At 35.6% G+C, this 20,057-nt stretch overlaps 1 protein-coding gene and 1 pseudogene across 1 annotated transcript; one reads left to right on the top strand and one right to left on the bottom strand.

The window, feature by feature from the left end:
- The window catches only part of LOC106324449, a 13,604-nt pseudogene extending 11,774 nt beyond the window's left edge, over positions 1 to 1,830 (bottom strand).
- Positions 1,831 to 1,949: 119 nt separating this feature from the next.
- On the top strand, positions 1,950 to 2,912 carry LOC106324448. The gene has a single exon (XM_013762413.1). The coding sequence runs from the start codon at positions 1,950 to 1,952 to the stop codon at positions 2,910 to 2,912; it is 963 nt and encodes a 320-aa protein (XP_013617867.1).
- Positions 2,913 to 20,057: the final 17,145 nt, after the last annotated feature.

Here is a 20,057-nt window from a genome sequence, read left to right as displayed (position 1 = left end):
GACGGAATTCCGACGCCAACGGCTAGTTCGTCGGAATTTCCTCGGAATTTTTAAAATCCCCCAACGGCTCTCCAACGGCTCTCCAACGGCTATAATATATCCTCGGAATTCATCGGTTTTTTCCGAGGAATACATTTTTCCTCGGTATTTCATAAGAATATTCCGACGGATTGATATTTCCTCGGAATTCCGTCGGTATATTTCGAGAAAATTCCGAGGAAACCAAATTTTGGGTTTCCTCGGGATATCCTCGGAAATTCCTCGGGAAATTCCGAGGATTTCATTTTCCGTCGGAATGTCCGTCAGAATACCGCTGTTTTCTTGTAGTGCAAGGTAATAGTTATGTTTAAGAAAAAAAAACATTTTTAATTAGGAATGAAATTACATAACAAAAATACATATGTCTTCTCAACCAATGTTTCAGAATCGTTTTTTTTTTCACAAGACATTTAGAAATAAAAATGCAATACATATCAATCATGAGAATATATATATTATTCAAAATAGTGCAGTTGAATTTTTTTTCTTACCTTTGCTAAAGAGTTAGTTTCAGACTCGTTTTTGGCTTACATTTATTTGACATAGAGAACCATGAATTAGTTCTTTCTTTTTTTCCTAATTCCTTTGGTATTGCAAATTCCTAATCGCTCTAAAAAACTAAACATTTATTATGATTCATCTCTTGATTTTACATACAAAATGCATATATACAAAGTAATTAATGTTTCATCCTAAAGGATTTGAAGAAAGCTGTGATGTTTATGCAATAACACGTTTATTATAGTCTCAGTTTGAAGTAACAATCCCTTTGATTGCAATGAAGACAAAATAATATCAAAAATTAAATAAACAATGATGTGAGACTGAAACTATAAAAAAAAAACGACAAAAGACTGATATAACAAATATCAAATGGAAACCTATACCTGAACCAATTACGGTAAGTTTCATGTAATCAGCTATAAAGCGTTATCGAAATAACATCACGGCACAATCACAGAGGGTTTGTTCGGAAAATGATGGTTTGTTGTCCCATGGGAATCGGTTAATTAATAGGTGACTTGTATAGGAAAACATTTGCTCAAGGTTGTTGGAATTTCTGTAATTAAGGATTCAAATTATGTAAACAATATAACGCAAAAAAATTTATACTGACAAAAATGAATAATAATTAGATTCTAGTCAAATACATAATGAATGAAAATACATTCGAATGGTACATGAATTGACTGTCACCATCTCATTTCTTAGAGGTTTAATATTCGTGAGAAGTCCACTGAACATATGAGAAAACCTAAAAAGGGACAACAAATAAGTACAAAAGATTTTAATACTTGTTATTACAAGATAAGGAAAACATAAAACAAAAAAATTAGACCAAACAAAAACAAAAAATTCAACTCTCCTGATTCTCTCTTAGGCACACCTCCCAGTACTAGTCCTTGCCTAGCGGTCCGTTGGCACACGGTTTCTAATTACCATCCTGGTTTTACTCCTTTTGGTAAAAACCACACACAAAACTACCACCTTTTTTCAAATTCTTACTTTTCCCGGGTAAAACCGTTGGATAATACGCTTCCTGGTCTTCAATCCACCGGGTTCTTCCCCCGTCCCGGATCGGAGGGACCGTCGACGCCGTCCCCATTCCGTTTAGACTCCTCCTCGACGCCATGAAGCCTATAGATCCAACACGAAGCACCCCCAAAACCTGAAGAGACCAGCATTGAAGACTTACCACATAACACTCCTTACTTTGTGGTCTCACTGCTATTGATACTTTGTCAACCTTGCTACAAGTGTAGAAGAAGTTACTCTCGTCAGAACCCTCATTACTCTATATATTTACTTCACCTTTGTAGTCAGCTGCATTTACTCAGTTTAATTCCTCAAGCTAGCTCTGTGTTACTCTTCCAACCACATCAGTATATATACTGCGGCATTTGAAGGAAATGACGCAGAGGCTGTCTAGATCTGAAAAAGGGAAGTGGGTACCGGACCCTAACAAGCAACCCCGACGTCCTCCAATTCTCATTCCAGAGCCAGAGAACAACTCCCTGGTGGAAGCTAACAAATTTACTCTCATTGGACGGGTCACGAACCCACACATTCGGAAACTACGAGCTCTGGTGGACTTCTTTTTGCAACATTGGTCCGTCGCTGGACAGTATACAGGCAGAGATCTCGGACCTTACCTCTTTCAGTTCACATTCGAATCTGAGCGTGACATGCAAACCATTCTTAATAAGGCGCCCTTTCATTTTAAGAGATGGATGCTGATCTTACAAAGATGGGAGCCCATTGTCTCTGATGATTTCCCAGCTACTATCTCCTTCTGGATCCGAGTCCATGGAATTCCTCTGCACTACTGGACCGAACAAGCACTCCACACGATTGGCTCTGAGCTTGGAGTGGTGGAAACCAAAGACGTGCAACAGGGTAGAGTAAGAGTCCATGTCAATGGGCTTAAGCCACTGGAGATGCTACTGGACATTACCCTTGCTGCGGGAGGTACAAAACAAGTTGAGATTGAGTATGAAAAGCTAGAAAAACATTGTTTCCTCTGCAAATCCCTCTCACATGAGCAGGATGATTGCCCTCAGAAACGCAACTTTGGCGGCCCCAACACAGAGAAGAAAGATATCAACTACTCAAAAACCATGGAAAGCCTTGATTCCTACAGAAGAGCAAAGGATGACAGAAAGGAAGAGATGAACCGTAGCTCTTACTATCAAAACAGAGTAATGGACAGCCGACCTTATTATAGGTCTCGGGAGGATTTGTATGCAACCCCTAGGGGATCAAGGCAAAGGACTCCACCCCGGCTGCACTCCAATCGAGACTACTACAACAAAGATGCTTCCAGCGCTCTATTGGTAGATAGAGACAGAGCTAACCCACCCCATTACCGATGAGCTAGAGAACTGGAAATTAGGAGGTCCCTCGTTTCAAAACGTGAAGATCCTGTGAGGCGACCAGCTACTCAGAGAATCTCTCAGGGTCAGGCTAGTGTACACTCTCGACTGGGAGACAAAGTCTGGGTAGAGAAAGCTTCTCAATCCAGAGCTTCACATACTCCCCCACCGCGGCCCCCACGAGAACCCATGATCGGAAGTCAGGAAGTCAACTCCTCAGTGGAGCAGCGCCCTGTTACAGAGAGACTCTCTCTGACTGTGGCAAGAAACATTCTTCCTGACGGAGACGACCTTACACACATGTGGAACCAATATCTCATGATCGAGTCTCTGCCTTGCAAAGACTCACACCTCCAACAAACGAAAGAGTCCCGCTACTACTCAACGGTACAGCCAATTCTGACTCGGGCCGACTCCAAGAGGTTGATGTGCAATACATGGAAGACTCCTTCCCTATCCATATTCTGACGGGGTCAGGTGGACCTTCTTCATCTCGTCTACCAGCTAAGGAACGCTCGACATTACCACATGAGTCTCCTATTAGATCACTTTGTGGCGACAGACTCCATGTAGCGAGAGGCATCGTCATTAATTCTCCCATAGCTGAAGATCAACCCACACTAGAAGCACCGACTCGTGTTCAACCCCCTCGAGGAAGGAAACCTTCAGCACCTAAACTCACAGGCAATAGGCAAGTTCCTGAGAAGCCTCCAGTGAAAAACAGAGGCCCTGGCAATCCGTTACAAGGCGTGAGCCTCAAGAAACGATGTGTTTACAAAAACCAGATCTCACCACGACGTAAAACTACCTCTACTGGTACAAACCGAGGCCCCACAGCTCCAGCAACGAGTACGAGAGTGGGAACACAACAGCAAGCAAATCCTTCGATCAATCTCATACCGGCGATGACCAGACAAGGGACGGATTTTTGGTCCCGACTCATCACTCTTCCTCAGCCATAATGGCTTGGAACTGTCAGGGGATCAGAAGCACTCCTACAGTTCGACGTTTGAGGAATCTCCAAACTAAACAATCCCCAGACATCATGTTTCTGATGGAAACGAAAAACCAAGATGAAGCAGTTCTCAATCTCTTCGCAAAAACCGTTTATACTAATCACTTCATAGTTCCTCCCCTTGGCCTAAGCAGAGGTCTACTACTTTCTTGGAAGGATCATGATGAGGTGGAAGTCCTGGACTCATCACCTAACTTCATTGATACACAAATTACCACGGGTGTGGACAGTACCTTCGTTACCTTCCTCTACGGTGCACCCAGACAAGAGGACAGAGCAAGTATGTTGGAAAAACTTACTCTCCTCGGTAGTGGTAGAGACGAAGCTTGGCTTGTCACAGGTGATTTTAACGATCTATTGGACAACGAGGAAAAAGAAGGTGGACCAGCAAGATGGGAAGGGAGCTTTGTAGCATTCAGAAGATTCATCACTCAATCAGGCTTATGGGATCTGCAGCATACAGGGAATCATCTATCTTGGAGAGGAACTTGATATAACCACTTCATCCAGTCAAGATTAGATAGAGATTTAGCCAATTGTCGATGGTCTGAACTTTTTCCAGCTTCCTTTTGTGAGTACCTCAGCTTTGAGGGATCTGATCATAGACCCTTGTTGACTTTCTTGGATAATAAACAAAAAACGAAAAAGAATTTATTCCGGTATGACAGACACCAACAAACCAGAAATAAAAGAGATGGTTCATGAACAATGGTCGCTCAACAACTCTGATTCTATCTTGTCTCGCCTCTCCCGTATCCAGCAAGCTATCATCAAGTGGTCTAAGGAACAGAACCAAGCAAGTAAGGAGAACATCCAATCGCTCCAGCAGGACTTGGACTCTGCGCTCTCGGCCTCAACTCCAGACACTGATCTCATTGGAATGTTAACTGCAGAACTAGACAAGGCCTACTGTGAGGAAGAAAGCTATTGGAGGCAGAGGAGTAGGGTTCTGTGGCTGCAACATGGAGATAAGAACACCAGTTACTTTCACGCTATCACACGAGGGCGTAAAGCAGCTAACAACTTTGCAGTCATTGAGAACCTACAAGGAACACATGTCTATGAGGAAGGACAAATTGCAGAAACCATAGCTAGCTACTATAGAAACCTCTTCACTTCAACAGCAGACAGGGATCAGAAGGTTATTGCTGAAGCTATTCAGCCTAGCGTCTCGGCTACTATGAATGAGTCCCTCATCTCCATACCCTGCGATCTGGAAATTAAAGAAGCAGTATATTCGATCCATGGAGATAAAGCGCCTGGGCCAGACGGCTTCTCCGCAAACTTCTACCAGGGTTTTTGGGACATTGTAGGTGACGAAGTGTGCCTTGACATTCGGAGTTTCTTCACTTCTGGTACTCTCTTGAAGCGCCATAACGAGACTCATGTTCGACTAATACCAAAAGGGAAGAACCCGAAGGCAGTTGTAGACTACAGACCGATCGCGTTATGTTCCACGCACTACAAAATCATTGCCAAGATTTTGTGCAGACGCCTGAAACCCATACTCTCTGAGATTATATCACCTCACCAGTCCGCTTTTGTAGCGGGGAGATCCATCACCGACAACGTTCTAATCACCCATGAGATTCTCCACTATCTCCGCACTTCGAAAGCTAGGAAACATTGCTCCATGGCAGTCTAAACCGACATGAGTAAGGCCTATGATAGGCTAGAGTGGACCTTCTTAAAGAACGTTCTCAATCAGTTTGGGTTTCATCCCACATGGGTTCACTGGATCATGGAATGTGTATGCTCAGTATCCTATTCTTTCCTGATTAACGGGAGTGCGCAAGGGAGAGTCGTCCCATCTCGGGGATCCGTCAAGGTGACACCCTCTCGCCCTATCTATTCATACTCTACTCTGAGGTGTTGTCGGGGCTGTGCATAAATGCCAAGGAACAAGGGAAGATGCAAGGCATCAAAGTCGCGAGACGTTCTCCAGCAATCAATCACTTGTTATTCGCTGATGATACCATGTTCTTCTGTAAGAGTGATCTAGACACCTGCAAAGAGTTGGCCCGAATCCTGGAGAGATACGCCACAGCCTCAGGACAAAGCATTAACCTGCAAAAATTGGCAATTACATTCTCTTCGAAAACACCGATAGCCACAAGAAGACAGGTGAAGGCTACGCTAAAGATTGAGGGTGAAGGTGGTATAGGAAAGTACTCAGGTCTTCCTGAACACTTCAACCGTAAGAAGAAAGATATATTTGCAGGAATTGTAGACAGGATCAGGCAACGATCTCACAGCTGGGCTACTCGATATCTCAATGCCGCCAGTAAACTAGTTCTTTTGAAAGCCATTCTTGCAGCGATGCCTTCGTTCTCGATGTCGTGCTTCAAACTCCCAGTGTCACTATGTAAACAAATCCAGTCGATCCTTATGAGATTCTGGTGGGACGCTAAACCGGAGGTCCGTAAGATGACCTGGGTATCTTGGAACAAAATGACTTTACCCCGGAATGCAGGAGGATTGGGCTTCAGAGAGATAGAGCAGTTTAATGATGCCTTGCTTGCGAAGCTAACTTGGAGAATCCTGAAATTCCCCCACTCTCTCTTGGCTCAAATTCTCACTGGAAAGTACTGTTACTCAAGTTCTGTTATGGAGGCGTCTATACCCCAGAATGCATCGCATGGTTGGAGGGGAATTATGGCTGGTAAAGAAGTCTTGAAGAAATGATTAGGCTGGGTGGTGGGCTCAGGATCAAACATCAACGTATGGACAGAGCCTTGGCTGTCTCTAACCCATCCCCTCGCACCAATAGGACCCCCAACCGATACCAACAGGAATCTGACTGTTGCTGACCTCATAGATGCGCCATCTGCGGATTGGAACCTGGAAGCTATAAGAATGCATCTACCTCAGTATGAGGACCAAATTAGAACCATCCCCCTAAGCCAGTTCTATATGAAAGATGAGCTCGTATGGCTCCCGGAGAAGACAGGAACTTATTCCACGAAGACAGGCTACACATTGAGCAAACTAAATAATGCAGAACCTGATCTCTCCTTCAACTGGAAAAAGCTTATCTGGGGAGTGCAAACATCTCCAAAACTCAAGCATTTTCTATGGAAGATAAAGAGTACAGCTATCCCGGTGGGAGAGAACCTGATAAGAAGAGGCATTGAAGTAGATGGAAGATGCAAAAGATGTGGAATACTTGAAACAGAGAGACACTTGTTCTTCCAATGTTCTTTTACTTGCCGGGTTTGGGACCTGGTCCCAACTACGTCAAAGCCGAACCCCAACTCCATATCAACCCCTGCTTCCTTCCTTACTGCTTGTGAGCGTATGATCAATCTACCAACCTCAGGACTTAATAACGCTGCCTTGTACCCGTGGGTGCTTTGGTATCTTTGGTCTGCAAGGAATAAATTCTTGTTTGAAAACTCGATTTTAGCTGAACAAGAGGTGGTCTCCCTGGCACTTAGGGAAGCAAGGACTGGGCAAGCGGCTCAGAATGCCATATTAAAACCGAGCGATGTCATAAAAGGGAGGAAAATACCACGGCCATGTGGACCGTCAGGAACCAACATCTGTTTTGTTGATGCTGCTTGGAATGCAACCACAAGAGGGGGAGGCTTCGGTTGCATCTTCAAGGACCCGTGCAACAATAACATTCTACACCAATCATCTACAAACCGCTGCTTCGTCGGCTCTGCTTTCATCGCATAAGCTATAGCGGTTAAGACAGGCCTTTTGAAGGCCATCACCTTGGGACTAAGAACGCTGTCTGTCTGGTCAGATTCACAATCCCTTATCAACATCCTCAATACAAAGAAGAAGTCTACTGAAGCTCAAGGAATTTTATTTGATATTGAACATCTCTCTTCTTGTTTTGCTAGTATTTCCTTTCATCATGTACCTAGGCTAAACAATACTGATGCTGATGCTGATGCGTTGGCTAAGCTAGGTCTGCTGAACCTCGTAAACTCGGTTTGAGTTTGTATTTTTCAGTTCAAATATAATAATTAATTTGAAAATTAATTAATTCCCTTATACTTTAATAATATTTTTAATCAGTAATAAAAAATATTATTATATGTTTTAAAATTCCTAAAAAATGTTCTATAGAAATTATTTTGGCATTTTTAGTTAATCATTTGATCTATCTACAATTGGTAATGTGATTACTACTCAACACTGATATTTTAAAATATGTATAGTATCATACCGTTTTCCATGTATGAGTTGAATTGATTGTCTAAAAATGAATTGACTAAACTACATAAACAAAAAAAACTAACATAGGCAAAGATAGTGCAGTCTAATTTTTTTTACCTTTGCTAAAAAGTCTAATTAGTTTTAGACTCTTTTTTGGATTGACATTTATTTAATGTAGAGAACCATGAATTTGTTTTTTTTGCATCCTAATTCCTTTGGAATTGCAAAATTTCTAACCGTTTCAGAAATAGTAAAGATTTCTTAAGATTCAACTCTTAACAATTCACTAGATTTTACACACAAAATACATACATATAAATTAAATTTATACTTTGGAAGGGCCTATATAGATGATTAACAATTTGAAACAACTTAAGAGACAATGCTAAACTTTATGCTTAGGCATATGACGCTTATTATAGTCTCATTTCGAAGTGTATTGCATCATACACTTCATGAGTAAATAAAAACAAAATCGAACAAAGTATTTCATATATATATATGAAACCATGTCATATTTCTGCCAATTAAACAAAGTAGATAGTTATTAGCCAAAAAGAGAAGAAAATATAACATAAATGCATAAATAAATGAGAAGTAGAAAAACATACATTCACCAAACTAGTGTTGGTCATATCTAAATAGATTATAAATAATTGACCTCCGGCTGTAGATGTAAAAGAATTGTTTCGAACATCAGAAAACACAAATTAGTGACAACTGATGCATTGAAAGAAGTAATCCAATGCTTACACTTGAATAAGAAGCAAATAGTTCCTTCACTCTCTGCAAACAAAATTTACATTAACAAAATAAAAACTTTATTAAATACAATAAAGAGTTTCACAAAACTAACCTTAACATATAAGTCTGTGAATTAACTGCTCTGGCCTTATCTCAGAATATGAGTATGTGACAAAAATATAGGAGGAATTATCCAAGTAGTTTTCATAATTTGTGCAACCTCCAAAAACTCAAGAGTATATAAAACGCCATGCTTCCACAGAGGATCTTTATACTTAGAAAATACGAAATTAATCTTTTGTCCACGTTTAAGCTTGGACAAATACTCAATGACCGAATCTTCAAGTTCATTTACAGATTCTGCGAAGAAAAATCAAAATGGTGAGATTGAACAATACCAAAAGAAGCATTATCTACACCTGTAAAATGATCAAACAAAAACCAAATGATTCATTACCTGAATCGATTATAATGAGCTTCATGGATGCTCCTATGAAGTGTTTTCGGAACAACTTCATGGCACAGTCACGGAGGGCTTTAGGTTCCTGACCAGAGAAGGATTGATTGTTACCCCATGTGAATCGGTTAAAGGGATGATCTTTTGGAGAAGTATGAGCAAATGGTTGCTTCATGCGGCTGGAGTCTTTACTCTTTTGATACTCAAACTCTGTAAAAATAAAAATAAAAATGGATAATGTTAAGCTTCTGGCCATTTTCATATTGAATGAATACACAATTTAAAGGGTACTGAACTGAGGGTTATTATCTCTTTTAAAAAAAGGTTCAATATCCATTAGAGGTTCATTGAACATGTGAGAAAACTTAGAAAGGGACAACAAGATAAGAATGTTTTAAAACTTAGATATTAAAAGATGAAGGAAACTACAAAATGAATAGAATCTAGAATACTCACATTTCCAAACCAACTTTAAAATGATCTTTATTAATCATAAAACCCACAGAATCCAGTTATGTTTTAGCAAACAAATCACCACCGTTCATCATCACAAAATCTTTGAACTACACACACAAAAACAATATTCAACCATAAGAAGATAACACATGAAACATACAAAACTATTAAACAATAGACCTCACCTCGTTTTCTCCATGATTGGTAGTTGAACCACTGAAAAACATGTGTTCAATCATGTGGGCAAGACCTTGCATATCAAAAGGATCATCAAAACTACCAAACTTAACACTCATCACAACAACATTGCTTGAAACAGATTTGTCTGATATTAGAAGAACAGTGAGCCCATTTTGAAGGACAATGGACTTGTACGTACACTATCTGGATGATGTATGATAGGAGTAAGATGAGTAGCATAAGCCAGCCTCAAATAAATACCAGAAAGTTCAAACTTTTTATGAAGCTACGTTCCATATAAGGTTATGAACTATTAAATCTCTGACTCTATTCCTTTTTTCATTCATTATCTAGGATAAATATTGAAAATAACATCACAAACTTCCAATGTGCTTTAGTATATCAAAACATAAATTCATGACGAAAAACTTGATTGAACACACAAGTATATAGATGTTCAAGGTAAAAAGATTTATTAAACAAGAAAATCACATGTTGTTTATTTAAAATTAGTCAAAATATATATTTAATGTGTATTAGGCTAAAATATTTATTTAATGGTGAGTAATAAAATATTCTTAAGAGCAAAGAAAAAAGGATCGCAAAGCTGGTCATTATTCTTATCCAAACATTAAAATTTCAATTTTAGTGAAGAAATGTACTCTTTAATAAGTTATAAAGAAATTGAGAAGGATATTCAATCTTCAATTCTCAAGAGATTGAGATATTGATATATGTACAACACCAGATGAATTTCAGTCAACTAAACACGATATATATTTATGTTTAAGCAAAAAACATAATAGAAGTACATATTTAACTAGAAATAACTTGATACATAAAAAAATACACGTGTCCCAACCAATGTCAGTGAAGTATTTCATTAGTTGAAAATATACAAGTAAGAAATTTATATTTTTGTCATAATCGTCCTTTTCACTACACATTTGAAAATAGACATGTACATAACCATCACGAGCTAATAAACAACAAAAATTCATATAGTTCAAAATAGTGCACTTGAAATTTGTAATTTTGCTAAAGAATTAGTCTCATACTCATTTATTTGATATGGAGAACCATAAATTAATTATTTCGTGCTTCCAAATTCTTTTGATGCTTATTTCTTGACAATTCTCCAGATCTTACACACAAAATGCATGTATACAAGCTAAGTTTATCATTTGAAACAATTTGAATAGAATGTTAACAAACTGAAACTAATAAACGTTATATGACATAAATATCACGTCCAGCCTTGTCTCTTCAAATTGTTTCTCATTAATCTCTTTTTTTTCTCTGCAAGAACTTGCTCATGCGTGAGTTGGACTCATAAATTTATGCTAACCAACTTTAAATTGGTGAAACAAAGAATTGCTCCCAATTTCACAGAAACTAATCCTGGCATATAGTTGTTCTGGCATTCTCTCAGACTGCGTCTAAGATACAGCATGAATAATCAAGGTAATCCTCATGCTTTGGTCATCCTCCAAAGACACAAGAATATATGAAACATCATGCTTTCACAGGACATGTTTCCACCGATATTCATCATAAATTGGATGTCCATTTTAAAGCTCTAAAAAATACTACATGGCTAATACTTCAAGTTTATCAAAAGATTATACAACGAAAAAAACAAAGAGATGAGATTAAGTTGAGAAGCTGAAAAGTGATTTTGAAATAGATTCATGGAAGAAGCTATGAAGTTCTTTTGAAATAGCTCTGTGGCATAATAGAGATGGGTGAGCAAACAGTTGCTCCATGCGTCTGGAATCTTTATAATTCGAACTCTTGTAAACAATAAAAGAGAAAAGGATAACAGTTAGCTTATGGCCAAATATATTTTTGAATGAAAATACAACCTACTGAACATATTAGCTTAAAATAAACAATAAAACATAGAAGATTTAAAACTTGATATTAAAATATGAAAAAACAAAATTAAATCAAAAGGGGGAATACTAACATCTTCAAACCAACTTCAAAATGTGCACTATCAATCGTATAAAGAGTAACCCGAGTGCTCCATTTCTGTTTCCGCATACACTTCTCCACCATTCATCTTCACAAAATCTCTAAACTACAAAACACAAAACAAGATCCATTAGAAGAATGGCTTAATTTGGAAACATTTAAAAAATTTCAAACATAAAATTCACCTCAGTTTCTCCAGGATTATTAGTTGATCCATTAAAAATCATGTGCTCAATCATATGTGGAAGGCCCATCTTATAAGGAGGATCAAGCTCCCAAATCTGACGTTCATAGCATCAGTAAATCAATTTAAGAATATAAATAGCCGACAGGTACAATAAACGCTTTTAATCTAACCAACTAAATTGAATGATAGAGTGATCTCTAATGTGAATACTAGACTAAATTAGGTAGTCTATCCATTCTGAATCGATTATTAGACTGAAATACAGAAGTTAATACTCTCATTTATTTGAGAAGAGGATCACATGCAGAGGAAAAGTTAGAACGTTTATTGCGTGGCCACGCACTAGTTCGCAAGAGAAAATAATTCAGTCTTGTCTAATAAGTGGCTCATGTATCGGAAATCACACAGTTATAAATTTATTAATTTGAGCAAATCTAAATATTGTGTTCTCAACCAGGGTAATAGTTATGTGTAAGCAAAAAAACATTTTTAATCAGAAATGAAAGTACATAACAAAAATACATATGTCTTCTCAACCAACGTTTCAGAATCGTTTTTTCACAAGACATTTAGAAATAAAAATGCAATACATATCAATCATGAGAATATATATATGTAATTCGAAACTAGTGCAGTTGAATGTTTTTTCTTACCTTTGCTAAAGAGCTAGTTTCAGACTCGTTTTTGGCTTACATTTATTTGACATAGAGAGCCATGAATTAGTTCTTTCTTTTTTTCCTAATTCCTTTGGTATTGCAAATTCCTAATCGCTCTAAAAGACTAAACATTAATTATGATTCATCTCTTTGATGATTCTCTTGATTTTACATACAAAATGCATATATACAAAGTAATTAATGTTTCATCCTAAAGGATTTGAAGAAAGCTGTGATGTTTATGCAATAACACGTTTATTATAGTCTCAGTTTGAAGTAACAATCCCTTTGATTGCAATGAAGACAAAATAATATCAAAAATTAAATAAACAATGATGTGAGACTGAAACTATAAAAAAAAAACGACAAAAGACTGATATAACAAATATCAAATGGAAACCTATACCTGAACCAATTACGGTAAGTTTCATGTAATCAGCTATAAAGCGTTATCGAAATAACATCATGGCACAATCACAGAGGGTTTGTTCGGAAAATGATGGTTTGTTGTCTCATGGGAATCGGTTAAATATAGGTGACTTGTATAGGAAAACATTTGCTCAAAGTTGTTGGAATTTCTGTAATTAAGGATTCAAATTTTGTAAACAATATAACGCAAAAAATATATAATGAAAAAAATGAATAATAATTAGATTCTAGTAAAATACATAATGAATGAAAATACTTTCGAATGGTACATTAATTGACTGTCACCATCTCATTTCTTAGAGGTTTAATATTCATGAGAAGTCCACTGAAAAACAAATTACCTCTTATAATAAGAGAGATTATTGATCGAGCTTACCCAAGCTTCCCTTTTTTTTTCTGTTTCTCTTCATTGACCTTTCTTCTGCAGCTACGCTTCTTCTTCAACCCGTACACGTACGGGCTGCCTGAAACTGTATAGGTGTATTTGCTTTGAAGCTCTCTTAGTTTCTCCATAACTTCTTGGAATGTTGGTATGCATTGTGGTTAACTGCACAAAATACCTTACTCTCCCAGGCGGACCCACTCACACAAATGGGCACGTATGATAAAAAGTAAAATGTGGGAAATACCATGAAGATTTTATTAGCAATTTTGGTTCAAACTGTACTTTGACCCCCCTAGAAACTAGTGTCCAATTCCCCTTTGAACCCTTAATATTTCTTTTTACTTTTTATTAGCCTTTATGAATCATGGGTCCGCCAATGCTCTCGTTAGATGCTGTTTTGTCTACTTTATTTATATGCTTAAAGATACAACAAACGGAAAAAATCAGATATCGACTACTACAATCCTATTATTGTTTAGCTATACTCTCAATCTTCAGTGATGTGATACGAAACTTTTAGGTTTAGTTCATCTACTAGGCAGAAACCCAAGAGTGAGACAAACTCTCAGTAGTTTATGAAAATCAGGTTCTGGTCTCTCCTCTATGCAATCACTATCAAAGACAAAAACATAAAGTAGGATACTTTGTCTGAATAAGTAAAGTTATACGTAGCTATCCCAGCAGCTTTGCCTTAGAGAAATCCACTGAGGATCAACATCCTTTAGGACTTCCAGCCTCTGGTTCATAAACCCCACAGCTCCAATCACCTGTAAGTATCCTGAATAGACATCCCTTTATATTTGGTTCACATGTCCATGAGGATTATATACATAGAAGAAGAAGCTAAGAGACAGAAAATGCTAACTTTCCTAAGCAGAAGAGATGTTTTGCGACGGAAACGAGATCTCTAATTCGTAAAATATTTGTAGAACAACCCCTTTCATTTGACCAAGAAGATCATTGACTCACTGAACTTGCCATTTATAGATTGTGATTCTACTGTAAGACAATTCAGTTTATTCTTTTACATAAATATTATAATGGCCAAAATGTGTAGTATGGTTTCTAACGTGTACATCTTAGTTATTGGTTGACCGAGACTATACTCATTTTAACAGCGACCAAATAGCTGCAATGTTTGTAACATTGAGGTTATTCTCAGGGACAAGCTCCCATAGTACTGCTCAAAGCTATAAACGTCAGACCTAAGCTTAGATAGAAGTAATCGCTAGAGATGAAAGCAATAAGCAAAGAAATAATCACAGAATGAGAATATGCTTTTTACCAGCAGCTTCATTTCGAAAAACCTCCGCTGCCAACCATTGAGGCTGGAGAGACTCCTTGTCTTAGTTGGAGAGACTCACGGGTCTTGAAAAGAGCGCGATTACTCCACAAGCCCACGGGTCTTAGCCCACAGAGCGTTTACTCACGGGTCCTAGCTAAAGAAGATCGGGATGATCAAGCGCAAAGCAATCACCTAACTAAGGCTTGGACAGCTCTTGGAAAAAGAAGGATCGGAAGCAGAGGTTGGTGTGGATGTGGTCATGGCTAAATCATTTTGGTTTCTCTAAACTATAGTTATATTAAACTTTATATGTTAACTCCCATGTAATTAAACGCATGACTAAAAATCTAATCTATAAAACAGCAATACATTTCGTACTTATCCCTGAGTTTTCCTCAATAATTACAAGTCTATGCCATTAATTCTTTTTATCATTTAACTACATTCCTAAACTATCCAAAATCCATTTCTTTAATAAAAGGATGATCACACCTCTCCTTACCAAATCGAGTTTGACCGACAGCTTTTATTTCAATTTCAATTACATAAAACCACACTAATCACATATATAATAAACCAACTTGGGTCAACCAAATACATAAGCTAAATATTATCCATAATTATAAAAACTTGTAGATCATCGCTATCAAGGAAACATGATTCATCTAAATATTGTTAACATACCTCCAATAAATCAATTAATTGTTTAAGTTTCTGCGTAGAGTTCGTTTCTGTGATGGAATTTGATATTGGTTTGCTGTAATTCTAATCCTAAAGTGTTTACATTAAATTTTAGTTATATACTGAACCCACAATTACCAACTACGAAATCTAAAACTGTATATGCAAGAATAATACTAAAATTAATGATATTCCATAACAAAACTCCTATATTTAGGCAATCACATCAACTAATACAATATCAATCTTTCCATAACACTTCCTATTTTTAAGCTATCACCTCCGATATCAATTTTTAAAATAAAATCTACACTTACCTAATTCATATATAATTCCTGCTCAATATACTATAAAATAAATTGGAAATGTGTTGATTTTTCATTTATTCCAATTTCCTTTAAAATCAGTATTCCACATACATATATATAAGTATATGAATATTCCTTTTATGATAAAAATCTAAAAATCTAACCGCAAGTAACTAAATAAATTGAGTTATTTCAACTAAAATTAATGTTTATTAATAATTTCATAATATGTATATTCCTTAAAAGAATCGACAAAAAAAAGAATATCAAAGATCTTTAGTTAGTAAGTTGTAACACTAACAGAAAAGTGTTACTGACTAAAAAAGTTAGATATAGCTGTAAACACGTTTTCCCAGGAAAAAATCAGTTCGTCTCTCAAATTAGGACTTACACGAATTTTATCTATCTATCTATATTATTAAAATAGAAGTACAAATAAAATATTTCCCATAATTTTCTAACTTATTTACAACTATATACCACTGAAATAATTAAATGAACATATTTTTTAAGTAATCAATGTTTTTTCTTATTTTATAAAATTATTTCCTAAATCAAATTTAGTTAAATTTTCCTGTTTAATATATTTCCTAAAATGATTTAGCTAATTTTTAGGAATATTCAAATTTAAAATTGATTTTAACAATATAAACTTGAATATTGTTACCATTAATTATTTTGAACAAAATTCAAGTTCAAATTTGATATTAAACAATATTACGAATATTCTTAAAATATATGTTTAACAATTAATTATTTTAAACAATAAAATATATAAATGCTAAGATTTAAATATCTTCAAATTACTTGTAGAACCATATGAAATGTTTGTAACCGGATATTATTATTAATATAACTAAATCTCGCCTAAGGTTATATATATTTCAAAATTTTCTAAAATATATGTCTAATCATTTCAGTTACTATTAATTATTTTCAACAATAAAATCTGAATACTAAGATTTTAATATTTTTGAATTACTTGTAGAATAATATTTAATGTTTATAACCAAATATTCTTTTTCTAATGTATCTAAATCACGCCATATGGCCCATATATGATCAAAATAAATTATTATACATATGGAAAACAATTTCGTGCTAAAAGAAGAGTTATTCTTGGGTTCACCCCTAGGGTGAACCTCTAGGTTCACCAGCCAATAGGATTTCATTATTTCAAATTTGATATCTTTTAAAAAAGGAAACAAAATATTATCAAGTTATATTATGTTTTTAAAATAAAAAAGTAAAAAAAAAATAGCAGCTACAGAAAAAAGAATTAAAAAATATTTTTAAAGTCGTCAGCAAAACACTAAACCCTAAATCCTAATTCCTAAACCCTAAATCCTTGGGTAAACCTAAACCCTTGGGTAAACTCTAAACCCTTGGGTAAACCCTAAACCCTTGGATAAATCCTAAACTCTAAATAAAAACACTAAACCCTAAAACTCTAAACCCTAAATTCTAAACCCTAAACCCTTGAGTGTTTTAATGTTTAGTAATTTTGATTTAGAGTTAAGATTTATCCTGGAGTTTAGGATTTACCCAAGGGTTTAGGATTTAGGATTTAGGGTTTAATGTTTTGCTGACGACGTTAAAAATATTTTTTTTGTAATTACTACTATTTTTTATTTATTTCTTTTTACCTTTTAATTTTAAAAAGATAATATAATTTGGTAATATTTTGTTTTCTTTTTTAAAAGATATCGAATATGAAATAACACAATCCTATTGGTTGGTGAACCTATAGGTTTACCCTAGGGGGTGAACCCAAGAATAAGTCCTAAAAGAAATACTACTTAAACATATCAAATAGTTCAATATTTGTGAAAGGTTTACTAGGACATACGGATCACCACATATTTTTTTAGAGCATGTAAACTATTTGATTATTGTGGTTTATCGAAAATTTAAAATATAATAAATATTTAAAATATTAATCAATAAACATTTAAATAATATTTGTTTATATAAAATTGAAAACAAGTACTCGTGCGAACGTGCAGAGCAAGCTCTAGTTCATAAAGCCCTTTTGTCAAAAACCACCTTTTAATTAAGTTGTTTTTTTTTTTGAACAAACCTTTTAATTAAGTTATACCACTTCGATTTTGAGAAAATCTTTGCCATGATAACGTACCCGTTGTCTTTGTCTCCTGTGCCGGTCCTGTGTTTCATGGCGCCTAAAGCGAACCAACAAAATAAGAGCATGATTAACCCACAAACCCTATTAGGGTCTCTTATTGATTATTTTAGTAATCTATATATAATAGCAAACCATTTTTTTTGTGATCATCATCATGTTTGATATTTTTTTATAGGAAAATAAAAATTTAATCTAGCTGCCAGGTTTCTTTGTTATTTTTGATCTAAGGGATGAAAAGTTCTTTTCCTTTGAGTTACGTCATCAAAAAATTGTTGTGTCATCAATCTTCCCCAATCGTCTCCTCTTCAGAAACAACACAACCCTTGGTATATGGCATCTTTCCTGAATGGTTTCATTTCCGATCAACACAACCATTCAATCACACCTCTCTCAACATTATATGTATATCTATGTTCCCTGTTTTTACATACGATGCACGAATCACGATAGTAACACATCAGCCGTCTATGTTAGCAGTTGAAGAAACTGCTCATCCTCAGTCACATGTTATGGAAAAAATTCCATCAAAAGAAATCATTTTGGAGACTCCTCAAGTCTCTGGAAATGAGCAATCAATTGGTCATTACTCTCCTACCGCCAACAACCTTCAGAAATTTCATATGGAACGGGATTTTCCCCCGCTAACACATGGATTTTTGCGATCATCATCATTTTTGATCATTCGGCAAGGTTTCTTTGTTATTTTTGATCTAAGGGATGAAAAGTCTTTTCCTTTGAGTTACGTCATCAAAAAATTGTTGTGTCATCCATCTTCCCCAATCGTCTCCTCTTCGGAAACAACACAACCCTTCCTATATGGCATCTTTCCTGAATGGTTTCATTTCCAATCAACACAACCATTCAATCACACCTCTCTGAACATTATATGTATATCTATGTTCCCTATTTTTACATACGATGCACGAATCACGATAGTAACACATCAGCCGTCTCTTGTAAGATACATTTCAGAGACGTCCCGAGAAGATGTTCCGTGTGGTGAGGGGATGATAAAAAGTTTATGGGTAGACCGAGAGTTTACAACGCCAGAGGACCTAGAATTTTTATGCTTCTCTATACCAAAAAATTGCAAGATGATATAGGTTAAGGTCTAAGGAAGCAAGGGATATAATGTGAAACAAGGGTGATCTGGATATCACATAGATATGGGGATAAAGGTATGTCGTTCCATGATCTAAAAATCGACCGTTTCACAAATTACGCGGACGGGCGTTGATTGGAGTTAGACGTGGCGAGTTAGGGGTGATCGGCAATATTTGGCGGTGGTCCAAGTTTAGTCCGTGTAAATACAAAACGCGGCGAGTAACAAGTGATAGTTCGGATCGTTTCCGTTACTGGTTTTATACTTCATCAAATGAAGAAGACGACCACGTGCTTTTAAGCACTTATTTAATATTTTTTCTCACCGGCCCAATTATAAATTATTCCAAAGGCCCTCTTAATCAAATAAACTATAATTATGATTCTTCATGCATTTACTCATGCATGTAAGATCTTTATAACAAAAATTTATAAGTAAATTTTGTTGAATATTTTGTATTTTTAATTTTTTAGATAAATATGCTCAAAATACATTAAAACATTCATAAAATTGCTCCATGGATGTAAGATCTTTATAACAAATTCTATTATGTAGAAGTGTTCAATCTGGTAAAATTGAACCAATTAAAAGCGAACCAAAATATAAAAAATAGTTTTGGTTTGGTAATACAGAATATACCGAATTGATGTTATTTTTAATAAAATGTGGTATATGGATATGATTTGATATATAAACCAATTAAATAAAATATAGTAGTATAATTATATGTAAAGTATATAGTATAAGTGATAATATATACATATTTTATTTCATTTATAGGATCTTCATATTTAAAATGTTGACTTTAGAAATTTAAAATTTTAATTTTGAGTTAAAAGTTATATTTTCCATTTTATCAAATCAAATAAAAGACAACTATTAAATATGCGTGCTAATTTTGTTATTTAATAATATTATGCTAATATATTTTTTAAGTTTATAAAAATTATTATTATTAACTTAATATGTT

This window comes from Brassica oleracea, chromosome C2, assembly GCF_000695525.1.
Source record: "Brassica oleracea var. oleracea cultivar TO1000 chromosome C2, BOL, whole genome shotgun sequence".
In the NCBI taxonomy this organism is placed as follows: Eukaryota; Viridiplantae; Streptophyta; class Magnoliopsida; order Brassicales; family Brassicaceae; genus Brassica; species Brassica oleracea.
This window is presented reverse-complemented; position numbering and strand designations above follow the sequence as displayed.

Coding starts and splice junctions, on each gene's coding strand:
- LOC106324448 (XM_013762413.1), top strand. CDS start 1,950: ATGACGCAGAGGCTGTCTAGATCTGAAAAAGGGAAGTGGGTACCGGAC.